The following is a 13755-nucleotide window of genomic DNA, read 5'->3' as shown; positions in this document are numbered from 1 at the left end:
CTGAAAAGCCTGCATTTAATATTTCTGCTTTTCTGCATTGGATTGTGAGGTTTTTATGTCCTAGTGCAAGGTCATTTTTTGTGTATGTGCCATGTACCACCAAGAAAAAAGTATATTCCTTTCTATCCCCCTTCAGTTTTCTGCACAGGTCTATGATAACTAAATTTTCTAATGTTCTATTCACCTCCTTAACTTCTTTCTTGTTTATTTTATGGTTAGATTTATCTAGTTTAGAGAGGGGGAGGTTGATGTCCCCCACTAGTATAATTTTGCTGTCTATTTCTTCCAGTAACTCCCTGAACTTCTCCTCTAAGAATTTGGATGTTATACCATTTGGTGCATATGTGTTTAGTAACGATATTACTTCATTGTCTATGGTGCCTTTTAGCAGGATATAGTTTCCTTCCTTATCTCTTTTGATAATATCTAATTTTGCTTTTGCTTTGTCTGAGATCAGAATTGCTACCCCTGCTTTTTTTTACTTCAGATGAAGCATGATATATTTTATTCTATCCTTTTACCTTTACTGTGCATGTGTCACTCTTTTTCAAATGTGTTTCCTGTAAACAACATATTGTAGGATTATGGCTTTTAATCCACTCTGCTATATGCTTCCATTTTATAGGAGAGTTCATCCCATTCACATTTATAGTTATGATTACTATCTTTGTCTTTTTCTCCATCCTCTTCCCCCCCTGTTTATGCTTTTCTTTCTTCTTTCTCTTTCCCCCCCCCACTAGTGTTTTGCTTTTGAATAGCACCTCCTTTGGTCCCACCTCCCTTCTATTATCCCTTCCCCTTTTCTTCCCCTATACCCTTATTGCTTCTTCCCTCCCTTCTTTCCCCCCTCCATTTTTTTCCCCTTTCCCCTCCTACTACCTATAGTGTAAGTTAGATTTCTGTACCTAACTGATTATGTTATTCCCTTCTTGAACCAAATCTAATGAGAGTAAGGTTCAAACAATGCTCATCTCCCTCCCTTCTTTACTTCTGATCTAATAGTTTTTCCTGTCTTGTCCTGTAATGTAATTTACCTTTGTCTGCCTCCTCCTTTCTCAGTACATTTTCTTTGCTCAGACTAATCCACTTACTTGGATCCATTTAACCAATTTGATTAAATTTTTTTTTATCATTACATCAAAGTCAACTTATATCCACCCCCTTTATGTATACTTCTTTAACATCTTATAATAACAATACAGTTCTCAAGAGTTGAAAGTGTCATCTTTCTTTGGGATGTAAACAGTTTGCCCTTATTAACAACATATTATATCTTTCTGTCCAATTTACCTTTTAATGTCTCTCTTGAATCTTCTACTTGAAGATCAAATTTTTTGTTGAGGTCTGGTCTTTTTATCAGGAAGGTTTGGAAGTCCCCTGTTTTGTTGAATATCCATCTCCTTCCCTGAAAAATCATGCTCATTTTCATTGGGTAGTTAATCCTTGGCTTCATTCCAAACTCCTTTGCCTTGCTGGCCCTACAGTCTTTTAATATAGTGGCTGCAAGGTCCTGTGTAATCCTGACTGTGGTTCCATGATATTTAAATTGTTTATTTCTGGCTGCTTGCAGTAATTTCTCTCTAATCTGGTAATTTTCGAATTTAGGAATTATATTCCTTGGTGTTTTCAATTTGGGATCTCTTTCAGGCACGGAGCAGTGGATTCTTTCTATAGTTATTTTACCTTCAGGTTCTAGGACTTCAGGGCAGTTTTCTTTTATGATTTCCTGAAGGATATTGTCCAGGCTCTTTTTTTCAACATGACTTTCAGGTAGGCCTATAATTTTTAAATTGTCTCTCCTGGATTGATTTTCCAGGTCGGCTGTTTTACCCATGAGGTATTTTAGGTTTTCATGTATTTTTTCATTTTTTTGTTTCTGTGTGACTGATTCTTGCTCTCTCGTAGTCATTAATTTCCATTTGTTCAATTCTAGTTTTTAACATATTGCTTTTTTCTGTTAGATTTTGTACTTTCTTTCCCAATTGGTCTATTGTATTTTTAAGGCATTTATTTTCTTCATTGTACTTTTTTTCCAATTGGCCAATTGTGTGTTTTAGGGACTTGTTTTCTTCAGTGTACTTTTTTTCCAATTGACCAATTGTACTTTTAAAGGACTCCTTTACCTCTCTCATTTGACTTTTAAAATCCTTCTTGAGTTCTTCTAAGAAGGCTTTTTGGGCTTCAGATCAGTTCACATTCCCTTTTGATGTTGCAGATTTGGGTTTGATGACAGTGTTGTCCTCTTCAGAATTTCTCTCTTTATCTTCACTCTTCTCATAATATGAATCTATCGTATGTTTCTCTTTACTCATGGGATTTCTTTATTCCGCGGCCTTTAAAAGGATTAAGCTCTCCTGCTGGGGAGCAGAGGGCACTGACCCAAGCTTCTTGTATTGGGAACCTAGGTCTTGATCACTGGCTTTGTGTGCTGGGCCCTCTTATGTTGGCATTTGGAGGCTGTAGGGTTCCGGCAGCTTATCTGGTATTGGGCTGGAATCAGCAAGGCTGGGACTTTCAGGCAAATCTAGGTTGCCTGCTTTTCCTTTCCTTTAGCTTTGTTTAGCTCCTTTTAGATAAGTGCTGCCAGGTGGTTATCTGCCTGGGGCCCCTGGCAGTGCTGCCTCCCTTATTTCTGTTGAGGCACTGGGAGACTTCTTTGTTGTAGAATGCCGAGGCTCCTGGTGGTTTTCTTTCCACCAGTTACCCCACCCTCACTGAGGCACTCAGAGGTACAACTGTTGGTGTTTGCCTGCTCGACCACCTGGGCTTCAGTATCTCCTCCTGGTTGGCAGTTGTAGGCTGTAGGGTTCTGACAGCTTACCTGGTGTTGTGCTGGAATCTCCAAGGCTCGAATTTTCTGGCACCTCTAGGTTGCTTTCTTCAGCTCCATTCAGATGAATGCTACCAGGTGCTTATCTGCCTGGGGCCCTTTGTAGTGCCGCTTGCCTTATTTTTGCTGACACACTGGGAGACCTGTTTACTGGGTTACTGCCCAGCTGCTCCCCATCTTTCTTCTGGTTCAGCTCTTCCAGGGTTTTTTCTGGGGTGGTATTTTCTGGGTTTTCAGAGGTTGATAGGGGAGGGTAAGAGCAACTACCTTTTTACTCTATCATCTTGGCTCCTGGAAGCAGATGTGCCCTTACATTTAATAACTAATTTTTGCATTAGGACTAGTGTTTTTCCCCTTTTCTACTAATGCCTTGAAAAATCAAGCAGTCTGAAATCTCTCTTATAGATTTATTCAGGCCAAGATCTAATCAGACAGTAAAAGAACCTAAGTTTAGGCTAATTGGTATATTCTTGCTCATTGTGTTTGCTTAGACAGGTCTAGGGAAAATGTTGACTCTACCTATTATCAATATAGGTAATATGGAAACTGATATCTCTTTGACCAAGATTTGAGTGAACTAAGTCATGTACCTTAAGATAGCTCACCTCTCATTGTGTTAACCCATCAAAGTTGATTTGCAACCCTTGAGAATACCTCCTATTTGAAGGGCATATAAACTGTAACCGCATTACAATTAAGTGTCTTTGGTTTAGGAGAGGTGGCCAAATGGCCATCCTTTTATCAGTAACTTGCTGGCCTTATTAAAAAATATTAAATTATCCAGAAACTTTGTCACTCAAGCTTTTTGATTGTCACTCTTTCCTGAATAAAATGACCATATTGAAGATAATTTAATTTTGTTTAGTCCTTTACAATTGTTATTAGAAATATCCATCAATTCCTATACAATTATTTATAACTTCTACGATAATAAGGTTTCATCACATATCTGCGTATCTGTGAACATGGATGGATGTACATATGTGCGTATATAAAAAAGTATATATGTACACACACACACACATATATGTATATATATAAAATATATATTTCTCTGTGTATGTGTAGTAGGCATACTAATACCCACATACTATCCATGTGTCTGTAATGAATACACAGCACTGGGGAGAAAGGGACTGGAAAATGACTTATTTTTAGAAGGTGGTGCTTCTACTGATCTTTGCAAGAAGTTAGAAATACTATAAGAAAGAGAAAAGCAAGTAGTACATTTCAGAAAAGAGGGATACACCCAATATTTCAGAAAATTTTGCATTTCTATAGGCTAGCTAATCATTGGACTGAATTACACCAACCTGATGTTGTGTCTGAGTGTTTAGTGATTGCCTTCTCCTCCCTAATCATCAATGGTCACCTGTCAGTATCTTATATTCTAGCAGTACCTATCACAACTCCCAAACATAAACCAACTACTAGATACGTTAGGAAGATCTGAAGAGAGCCCAATAAACACAAATGTTCAAAAATATCAAATTAATAACATTATTTTATTTTGCCTGTAACTCTAAAGAAATAAGTTTTACGTCTATGGGATGGAGGCCAATACACCATACATAATAAACAGTAAGGGACTTTAGGCAGTTACTTTTTTTGTTACAGTTTTCATATTCTTGTTTCACTTCAACATAGAACACTGTGACACATATGAAGGAGCTAAAAGTCTAAACACCAGATATGTACAAGTATAAGAGCTTCTGTAGGTATTCATTTTTCATTCAAGGCAATGGAGCCATCAGTTCAAGCAGAATATTTAAGAAACAAATGTTCTTTTTTAATTATTACTGTTGTTGTAGTTGCCCTTTTGTTGATAGTGATGTTGGTGTTGGTGATAAATATAATGTTGGTAATAATTTAATGAGAAATCATTTATTGGTCATTAACTTCCTGAGAGTTTCCTTCACATCATTGTTCCTCAGACTGTATATTAAGGGGTTCAGCATGGGGATGACCACAGTATAGAAAACAGAGCCCACTTTGATGGTGAACCAGGAGCTTTTAGTATTAGGTATAAGATAGAGGAAAAGGACTGTCCCATAGAAGATTCCAACAGCTGTCAGGTGAGAGGCACAAGTGGAGAAAGCCTTATGCCTTGCCCTAGCAGAATGTATCTTCATGACAGTTACAAAAATAAACACATAAGAAGTGAATATGACCACAAGTGTGCTCAACATAGTAAAATTTGCAAATATGAAGACTATCAGCTGACTAAAGTGCTTATCAGAACAAGAGGCAGAGAGAATGCCAGAATACTCACAGACAAAATTATTAATGGTGTTAGTTCCACAAAAAGATAATATAAGGAGAGAGTAGGTGAAGAGCAGAGAGAAAAGTATGCCCCAGGAATATGCTGCAGCCATCAGCAGTGCACAACGTTTCTGGGACATGACAACCATATATAAAAGAGGATTACAGATGGCCACAAAACGGTCATATGCCATCACTGCCAACATGAAGGTTTCAGTCAAAGCACAGTTACCAATAAAGAAGTATTGTGTGATGCAAGTAGGGATAGACATTGTCCTATCTTCTGAAACTAAGTTTTCCAACAGCTTTGGAGTAACAGCAGTGGAGTAACAGAAATCCACAAACGACAAGTGTTTAAGGAAAACATACATTGGAGTGCGTAATTTGGGGTTCATAATAATAATTACAATCATTCCAAGATTCCCCATCACAGTGATTACATAGATGGCAAAGAAAACAAGAAAGAGAAGAATCTGAAATTCTGGGTAGTCAGAGAATCCCAAGAGAATGAATATGACTGCAGCACTCTGATTTCTGTCAGAGATCATCATGGCTAAAGTCGAAGGGAATTTGATAGTAAATCCTGAAAAACAGAATAGTACAATGAGAACGACAAGGGTAATGAGATGAAGAAGGTAGATTTAAATAAATGATCACAATTAAAGTATATTTAAAGGAATTAAATATTTCCTCTATGAAAGGCAAGGTTTCATAGGGGATAAAAGGTCAGTCTTGAAATCAGAAAGTCCTAGATTCTTATCTTATCTCTGACACACACTAACTTGTGACCCTGAATTAACCACTTAACCTCTTGGTGGCCTAGGAAACTCATAATATACCAAGTTACAGGTCAGATGTCGATCTACTTAAGAAGAGTTGATTTCTAAAAGAAAGCTGTTTATAGCAAACAAGTTGGAGATCTAGATAAAATAATAGTAATAATAATAACGATGATGATAATAATACAGTTGTAAAATTAGTATTTATTGAAACTGCAAATCCAAACAGATTTTGTGAAAAATTCATAAAGGATGGATGAGTAAATGAGGAAATAAGATGGACTCCTACTTCAGAGGAGAAGAGAGGAGAGGAAAGGAGAGGAAAGGAAAGTTGATGAGGAGAGACTAGAGCAGATGTTATGGTTGAGTTCAGAGTGGTGGGTTCAATTAGGGTTGGTAAGTAGTAAATAAGTAATCAGTGAATAGTGAATTAGTGGTAGGTTGAGTTAGTGACAGGATCTATCAAGGTTCTGAGAATGATATCCATGTGACATAGCAATTGTTGCAAATGGGAGCACTGTCCAAATCTTGAAAATTCTGAATGGACAAAATCCAAATAAACAAGTGTGTTTTTTTTTATCTTTTTTTTCGCAGTATCTGTTTCTTAATAGGAATAAAACAAAATCTTCTATTCTACTCTTTATTCCTTTTCAGTTTTTCCCTACCTAGCTTCTAGACTTTCTACCTGAAATCTTTTACCTCTATAAATCTATGTCATCTTTTAACTTAGTTTTCTAAAATCCTACTTGTTTCCATTTAGACTTTTATTTCTCTTCCTTTTCCAAATTTCTAGATATATATTTTTTGTTTTTGTTTGGTTTTCTTCTTCTTAGTGAATTATGTGATTTCCTACCATGGCGTGGAGCCTTTGGTAACACTTCATATACACTTCAGAATTTTATTTCTGACTTTAATAAATCTTCCATATTGTCCCATTCTATACACAATGAAGAAAATAGCCTCCCCTCACCTGTTAAAAACATATGTGTGTTAATTTTGGATACATTGCCTAAATGCACATGAATCTGATAATTCTTTAATCATCTACTCTATGAAGAGAAATGATTGAGGGAGTTTAAAAAAAAGAGTTAGGAAACCACATTCCAGAAATAAAATCAATTAACCACCAACGTAATCTTCTATTAGAATCCTTCCAACCCTTGCTTGTATCCCATATCTATCTAATAAATTTATGATTTCTAACAGAATTATAATAGTCAAAAATCTTTCTTTATCTATTGTGGTGGACAAAGACAATGTTCAGGCAGTAAGAAAAATGAGATGATCATTGGATAGAAGAAACCTATTCTCCACTAGTTTTGTTCTTGCTTTTCAATTTTGAAATATGAAGAAATAGATTTAATAGAAATTATAGATTTATGCGGTGGGGGGGGGGGATAAGAGACCCAGGCCTTTTTCTGACTCTAGAATAATATAGCAGAAATGCAAAAAAAAATCATATGGCACATCAGAAGATTCTGAGTCAGAAACCTGAGCTCCTGATGCCTTTATCTAAGGTTTGGTGTTAAAAAAGCCCTTTGGTATTATCTGGTTCAGGTTCTGTACCTGACTGTCTGGAAAGCTAAAGACAATATTCAACTTGATTCTCTGACATTCAAGTCCTGTTTTAATCTGAACACTACTTACTTCCACATCCGCACCTACATAATGTTTTCCTAAAGGAAGCTATTGCTTCAGCAAAAGTATAGTAACCATAATTCCCTGAAATTCAACATGAATTCCCTCATTCCTCCTTTAACTCACACAATTGCTTCTGCCTAAAATGCCCTTACTCTTCACCCCCCATTTCCTTCAAGATCTCTTGCAATTTGTCTCTTTCACAAATGTTCTCTGAGTAGCTGTCTGTAAAATCTTTACTCTCTCTCCAATTAATTATGCAGATTGTCTACAAAAACCCATGGACATTTAGCATATGGTCTCTGAAATCTGCATTTGCTTTATGTGTGTGTATGTCCTCTCTTCCTGCATGGCCAATGAGTTCTTGAATTCAGAGGCTGATATTTCTTTGCATCCTTGGTGCCTAGAACAGTGCTCTCTATATAATATATAGCCACAAAATGTGTAATGATCGTAGTGAAAATGATGATTTGAGATTACCACCTACCTCCTTTGCCTGGCAAATCTTTTCAGATCAAGGGATTTACAGAAATTTTCTCATACCATTTCTTGTTTCTGAAAAAGAAATAGAATGTTTTTCTAGGCACATCTACTATAATCACCAGGTTAATGATGGTTGTTTCCTAGATTCAGGATGTAATGAATGTTGAGCTTGGATATGATGGAAAACAGTGGCCATTAGTAGAAAATACTGCCTTCTGCCAAATTTGATCAAACTCATTATTATGCCAGCAATGCCCAAGTATAGTCTATGAAAATGGAAACATAGGTCACCTTTCAAACTGACTTCAGCAAACAAGAAATGTCTCTCCATTTCACAGCAAAACTCAGAGTGAGAAAAACATCTTCCTACGATAGCAGTAACCTGATTCTGGGATGGATGTTGTCAATTTTACTTGTATCTCAAAAAGAAAAATAAATACACGTGAAAGGGGTGCCAGAGACTAATGAGCTCACCTGGCTAGGGCCCAAACAAGTAAGCAGAGGAAATTCTAGCTTTAGATAATGGTATTTCCTTGTAATCATAGGGGCTAGTTAGTATCAGAAGTTTATTTTCCATTCATATTTTTTGCTCCTGGGTATAGTCTCTTTTACTAATATCAATGGAGAAGTCTCCCAAGATAAAGCAACAAGGGAGAATTCTAATTTAAAATCTTGTAAATAATCATCTAACTAAATAATTGACCCACAGTGGGTTTGGATGGTGGCTATGAAACATAAGAATTCTGTACCCAGGATTCTCAAAACAGGATAACATGCTGAGTTGAAGATAAAGAATTTCTTTCTCTTTTATTTTGGCCTATTGCTTCCCTGGTCAACTTCAAGTCCCAGTTAAAACTCTAGCTTCTCCAGAAACTTTTCCTGATTCCCCCTTAATGTTAGTACTTACTTCCTTTTTTTTTTACATCTAATGTATCATTTTTAATGTACATGAATATATATATGTGTGTTTACATATAGAGAGTATGAACGTAATCAAAATAGTGAAAATTACAGCATTTCCCAGTTGGAAAATCTCAATGGATTTATACAATATATACAATGGATATGTATAACATAAACAATATATATACAATGAATATATACAATATATACAATAAAGCTAACTTGAAATATATTATATATTACATATATAATAGTATATTATATATATCATATATAATATATATAATAGTATGTTATATATATAATATTATATATCCCTCTATAAGAGATAATTAATTGATTGCCTAGCTATTTGGTTGAAGACTGGTGATGAGTGGGAACTGATAAGGTTACATTTGACTTGAATAGCTCTGATTAATTCTAAATTTTTTCCAAATGAAATTTCTACTCATTACCTTTTGTTTTCCTTTCTGGCACCAATCTGTCTTTACTGAGTACCATAGGATTTGACTGAAGCAAAATCCTACCATGTCTTATTTTACTCTGTAATTCCAATGATTATTATCCTCAGGATCAAAAAGAAAAAAAAACAAGCTCTACTTGAAATTTAAACACCTCAACATTCCAACTCAGATCTGCTTTCTAGATTTACTATATCATCCCCTTTCATGAACTCTATGTCCCAGACAAATTGGCCTTATTGCTATTCCTCATGTATATCACTTCACTGACCATTTCAGAGTCTTTGTATGTGCTGTCCTGTACTACCACAATGCACTCTCTTTTCAAGGTCACATCTGAAGAACTCTAATTTCCTCTAAAGGTCAGTTCAAATGCCACATTGCCTCCACAAAATCATCTTTTGAAAATTTAGCATTTATGTTATATATATATGTACACACACATACATATTTACATATATATTTATATACACATACATACATATATACATTTACATATATACCTATATGTTGTGTCCAAGATGTCTCCAATATTGTTTCCAAGAGAGAAGGTGACATCTGTAAAACATGGAATGTTGGATTTTTTGTTTGTTTTTATAAACTCAATACCTAACCAAGAATCTATTACCTAATGGATAAATAATAATTGCCTGTTGATTGATTGGTTGACTACTTGCCCTTTCAGACACATAAAAACAGTTGTCAATAATATTGTCTTTTCTCTAGCATGCCCATACCAAATTCTTTCACTAATCCTCATTTGACAAGAATAAGGAGTTCTTCTTCATGGAGATCAACCTGCTAAGCACTCTCTCCTACTTATTTCTGCCCTTCCTGTTCATCAATACATCCTGGGCCATTGACAAGCATCTTGACTTTTGTCTTGCCACTGGACATTGTTGTCTCTGGAGGAGAAAGTAAGGTTGACAAGTTTGCAGTTCTGCCATGGATAGACTTATTAGAAATAATGAAAGTGAAAAGAGCAGAGCCAAGAGAAGATTGTATAAATAGTAGCAGTATAGTTTCAAGAAGAACTTTGAGGGATTAAATCAATTTGTTTATTATAAATGCCAAAAATTAACAACAAAGGACATATGTAGGAAGACACTATCTATATCCATTACATTCTACAATTCAGTATGTACATACATACACATATTTGTATTTAACAATAGCATTTCTAGGCTGGGGAGGAAGAGGGAAAAAAAGAAAAAAAAGAAATTTACATGATAACCTTAGTATATATTTAAAAGGAATTACAAGTTTTTGTGTGCAATCTTCTATTTTTATTATACTATGCTATTGAAATGCACATATTTTATTGATTAAAATAAAATAGATAAAAATATAATGGAAGCCAATTTCTCTTTTTTTTCTGGTGAGACTTTTGGGGTTAAGTGACTTGCCCAGAGCCACACAATTGGTGAGTGTTATGCGTCTGAGACTAGATTAGAACTCAGGTCCTTCTAAATTCAGAGCCGGTTCTCTATACACTCTGCCACCTAGCAGCCCCCTGAAAGCCAATTTCTAAGATAGATTTGCTCATGTTGAAAAAGGAAAGATCTGGGAATCTTTGTTTTCACTTTACAAATGAATCAATCAATCAACATTTATTAAGCCCTCAGTATGTTACAAGAATTCTACTAGGCCCTTTCTAGGAATAAACTTGGTTTTATAGGAATTCTATTACCCCCATGAGTTGCTTCTGGTGTTGGTGAGTATTATTCTCTACCAACACTGAATATCGTCATTCCTCATGGTGTTTGTTTCTGGCAGGCCTCCAAAAACCATCTGATGGTTTTCTCATCACCATCAGCTCGTAGATTTTTGTTTCTTTCTGTTCTGTGAAGTAGTGGACATGTGAAGATTGAAAAACAAATGACAACAAGCAAGCAATCAACCTGGTAGAATCAGTATATTTATTTTTACAAAATTGTAAAGGAGGTTTAATGAAAGGTTCTGAAGTCGATACTACATCATGGCGTATGTTGTAATGATTTTCTGGCAGTGATTTCTTCTCATTTCAAATATTCTTTCTTCATTTACCCAAGGATTTTCATGACTGCATTTCAGATGACTGTAGAAACTGGAGGTGTGACTACCAGAGAAACAGTAACTGAACAGGACTCAGAGAATTAATTAAATATCACCATAAATTCTACCAGAATATTTCAACCAGTAGTCATAGAATCCATATAAATGATCTTATTGAGAAATGATATTCAGATCCATCAATTTCCTCAAGGTTTCCTTCACATCATTGTTCCTTAGACTGTATATCAAGGGATTTAGCATAGGAATAACCACAGTGAAAAAAACAGATCCCACTTTGATTACAAGTCATGAGTTTTTGGAACTGGGAAGACAATAGAGAAAGAAGATGGTTCCATAGAAAATGGTAACAACTGTCAGGTGGGAGGAATAAGTGGAGAAAGCTTTATATCTCCCACTGGCTGAATGCATTTTGCAGATCGTGACAAAAATAAAAACATCAGATAGAAGGATAATGTTGACGGTGCAAAATGCATTGAGATTTGCAAAAACAGAACATATTAACTCATTGAAATATTTATCAGAGCAGGCAGCAGAGAGGAAGACAGAATATTCACATACAAAGTTATTAATGATTTTGGTCTCACAAAATGATAATACAAGAAGAGAGTAGGTGAGTACAATAGAAGAAATCATGCCCCATGTGTATGCGACAGTCACTAGCAGGGCACAGACTTTTGGGGATATGGAAACCATATAGAGCAAAGGATAACATATAGCAACAAAGCGGTGATAGGCCATCACTGCCAACATAACCATATCTGTTATCACACAGGTGACACCAATGGAAAACTGTGTGATACAGCCTTTGATGGAGATGCTTCTGTCTTCTACAACTAAGTTTTCTAGTAATTTTGGTGTACCTATAGTGGAGTAACAGAAATCCACAAAGGACAAGTGACTGAGGAAAAAGTACATGGGGGTGTGGAGTATGGGAGTGATCTTGATGATCACAATCATGCCCACATTCCCCACCACAGTGACTGCATAGACGGTGAGGAACAATACAAAGAGGGGCACCTGGAGCTCTGGATAATCAGAGAATCCTAAAAGGATGATCATGACCACACTGCTTTGATTCTTGTCAGTGCTCACCATGATTCCTGTTGGAGAGAATTAGAAATGGATCATGAGAAGCAAAACATAAGTGACACTGAGGAACAGAGGATAAGGGCTGACTGTGTATTAGAAAATTATTGTTTGTTATAATTATTATGTAGATAAAAATAGCATTGGTCTCAAAGTTAGCACTTACTTTCAAATCCTATATTTTTGGCTTAAGAGAAAATCATGGAGCAGGAAAGAAGCCAAAGAAAAGAGTGAGATAGAGAATGGTCTGAATATATGAATAGCTATAAATTCACAGAATCTAGCTTGATCTGTACTTCCACAAATGTCCATCCTAGAAATTATACCTCTTCTAGAACCCTTAATTAAAGGAGAACCCAGTAAGTCTTAAGGCAGCCTGTTTCACTTCTTTAAAAAACAAAATATTAAGACAAAGGTGATTCATCTCCCCTTCCTTTTTTGCATTCACCGTATCATTTTGAATAGGTCTCTTTCACATAGCAAAATTTTAAACAGTTCTTTACATATTCACATAGCAACCTTTTAAACATTTCTTTATATATCTATCTATCTATCTATCTATCTATATATATATATATACATATATATGTAATTGTAAACAAAATCTTACTGAGGCAGTCTCTATCCTGAGAATGATGAAACAGCAGGCCAGAGACAAAGTGCCAATAATCAGGCAACAATTTAATTAATTACTTTAGCTCTGTAGAACAGATTTGTAAATTGGGAATTCTCTTGATCAGAATACCATTTGCTGAAGTGAAGAAAGGGATGATATACATAAATCACAAGTGGGAAGGGAGTGGGGAAGGTGGATTACAAACAATCCTTTAGTAGTTTCCCATGAGTAACTTACAAGTCCCACAATACAACAATTCTGGAGTCAAGTGTTTGGGGGTCATGACCACCTGCCTTAGGGTACAGAACCAGAACCCTATGATGGGAACAGATTCTACAGTCTTTGATTTGCTTCACTAGTGATCCAGTGATTGTAAACATTGTCAACTGGCTGTGATCTTTGGGAGAATTTCAGTAGCAAGAATCCAGTGAGAAATTTTTATATACACCATATTTCAGTAGTCTTTCTGGTATGGCAACAAAATAATGGGAATGTGTCCATTAACATAAAAGGTCACATTCAGAATTTGTATGCTTGAGAGGAAACTAAGTGACCCAATGCTAATTGTGGAGTCAGGAAGACCTGAATTCACATCTAGCCTCAGACACTTGGTGGCTATGTGATCCTGAAAAAAAAATATTA

At 35.7% G+C, this 13755-nt stretch overlaps 2 protein-coding genes across 2 annotated transcripts; both read right to left on the bottom strand.

Annotated features, from left to right (window-relative positions):
• Positions 1 to 4710: 4710 nt before the first annotated feature.
• LOC114031624 (olfactory receptor 5D18-like) lies at positions 4711 to 5643 on the bottom strand. The gene has a single exon (XM_027846755.1). It carries the CDS (start codon positions 5641 to 5643, stop codon positions 4711 to 4713), a length of 933 nt encoding a protein of 310 aa, XP_027702556.1.
• A 5918-nt stretch (positions 5644 to 11561) lies between these two features.
• LOC114031565 (olfactory receptor 5D13-like) lies at positions 11562 to 12506 on the bottom strand. Its single transcript, XM_027846700.1, is given in 1 exon segment — positions 11562 to 12506. A coding segment is annotated over 1 exon segment (945 nt).
• Positions 12507 to 13755: the final 1249 nt, after the last annotated feature.

The sequence above is a fragment of the Vombatus ursinus genome, unplaced genomic scaffold, assembly GCF_900497805.2.
Source record: "Vombatus ursinus unplaced genomic scaffold, bare-nosed wombat genome assembly UNPS02015184.1, whole genome shotgun sequence".
NCBI lineage: Eukaryota > Metazoa > Chordata > Mammalia > Diprotodontia > Vombatidae > Vombatus > Vombatus ursinus.
This window is presented reverse-complemented; position numbering and strand designations above follow the sequence as displayed.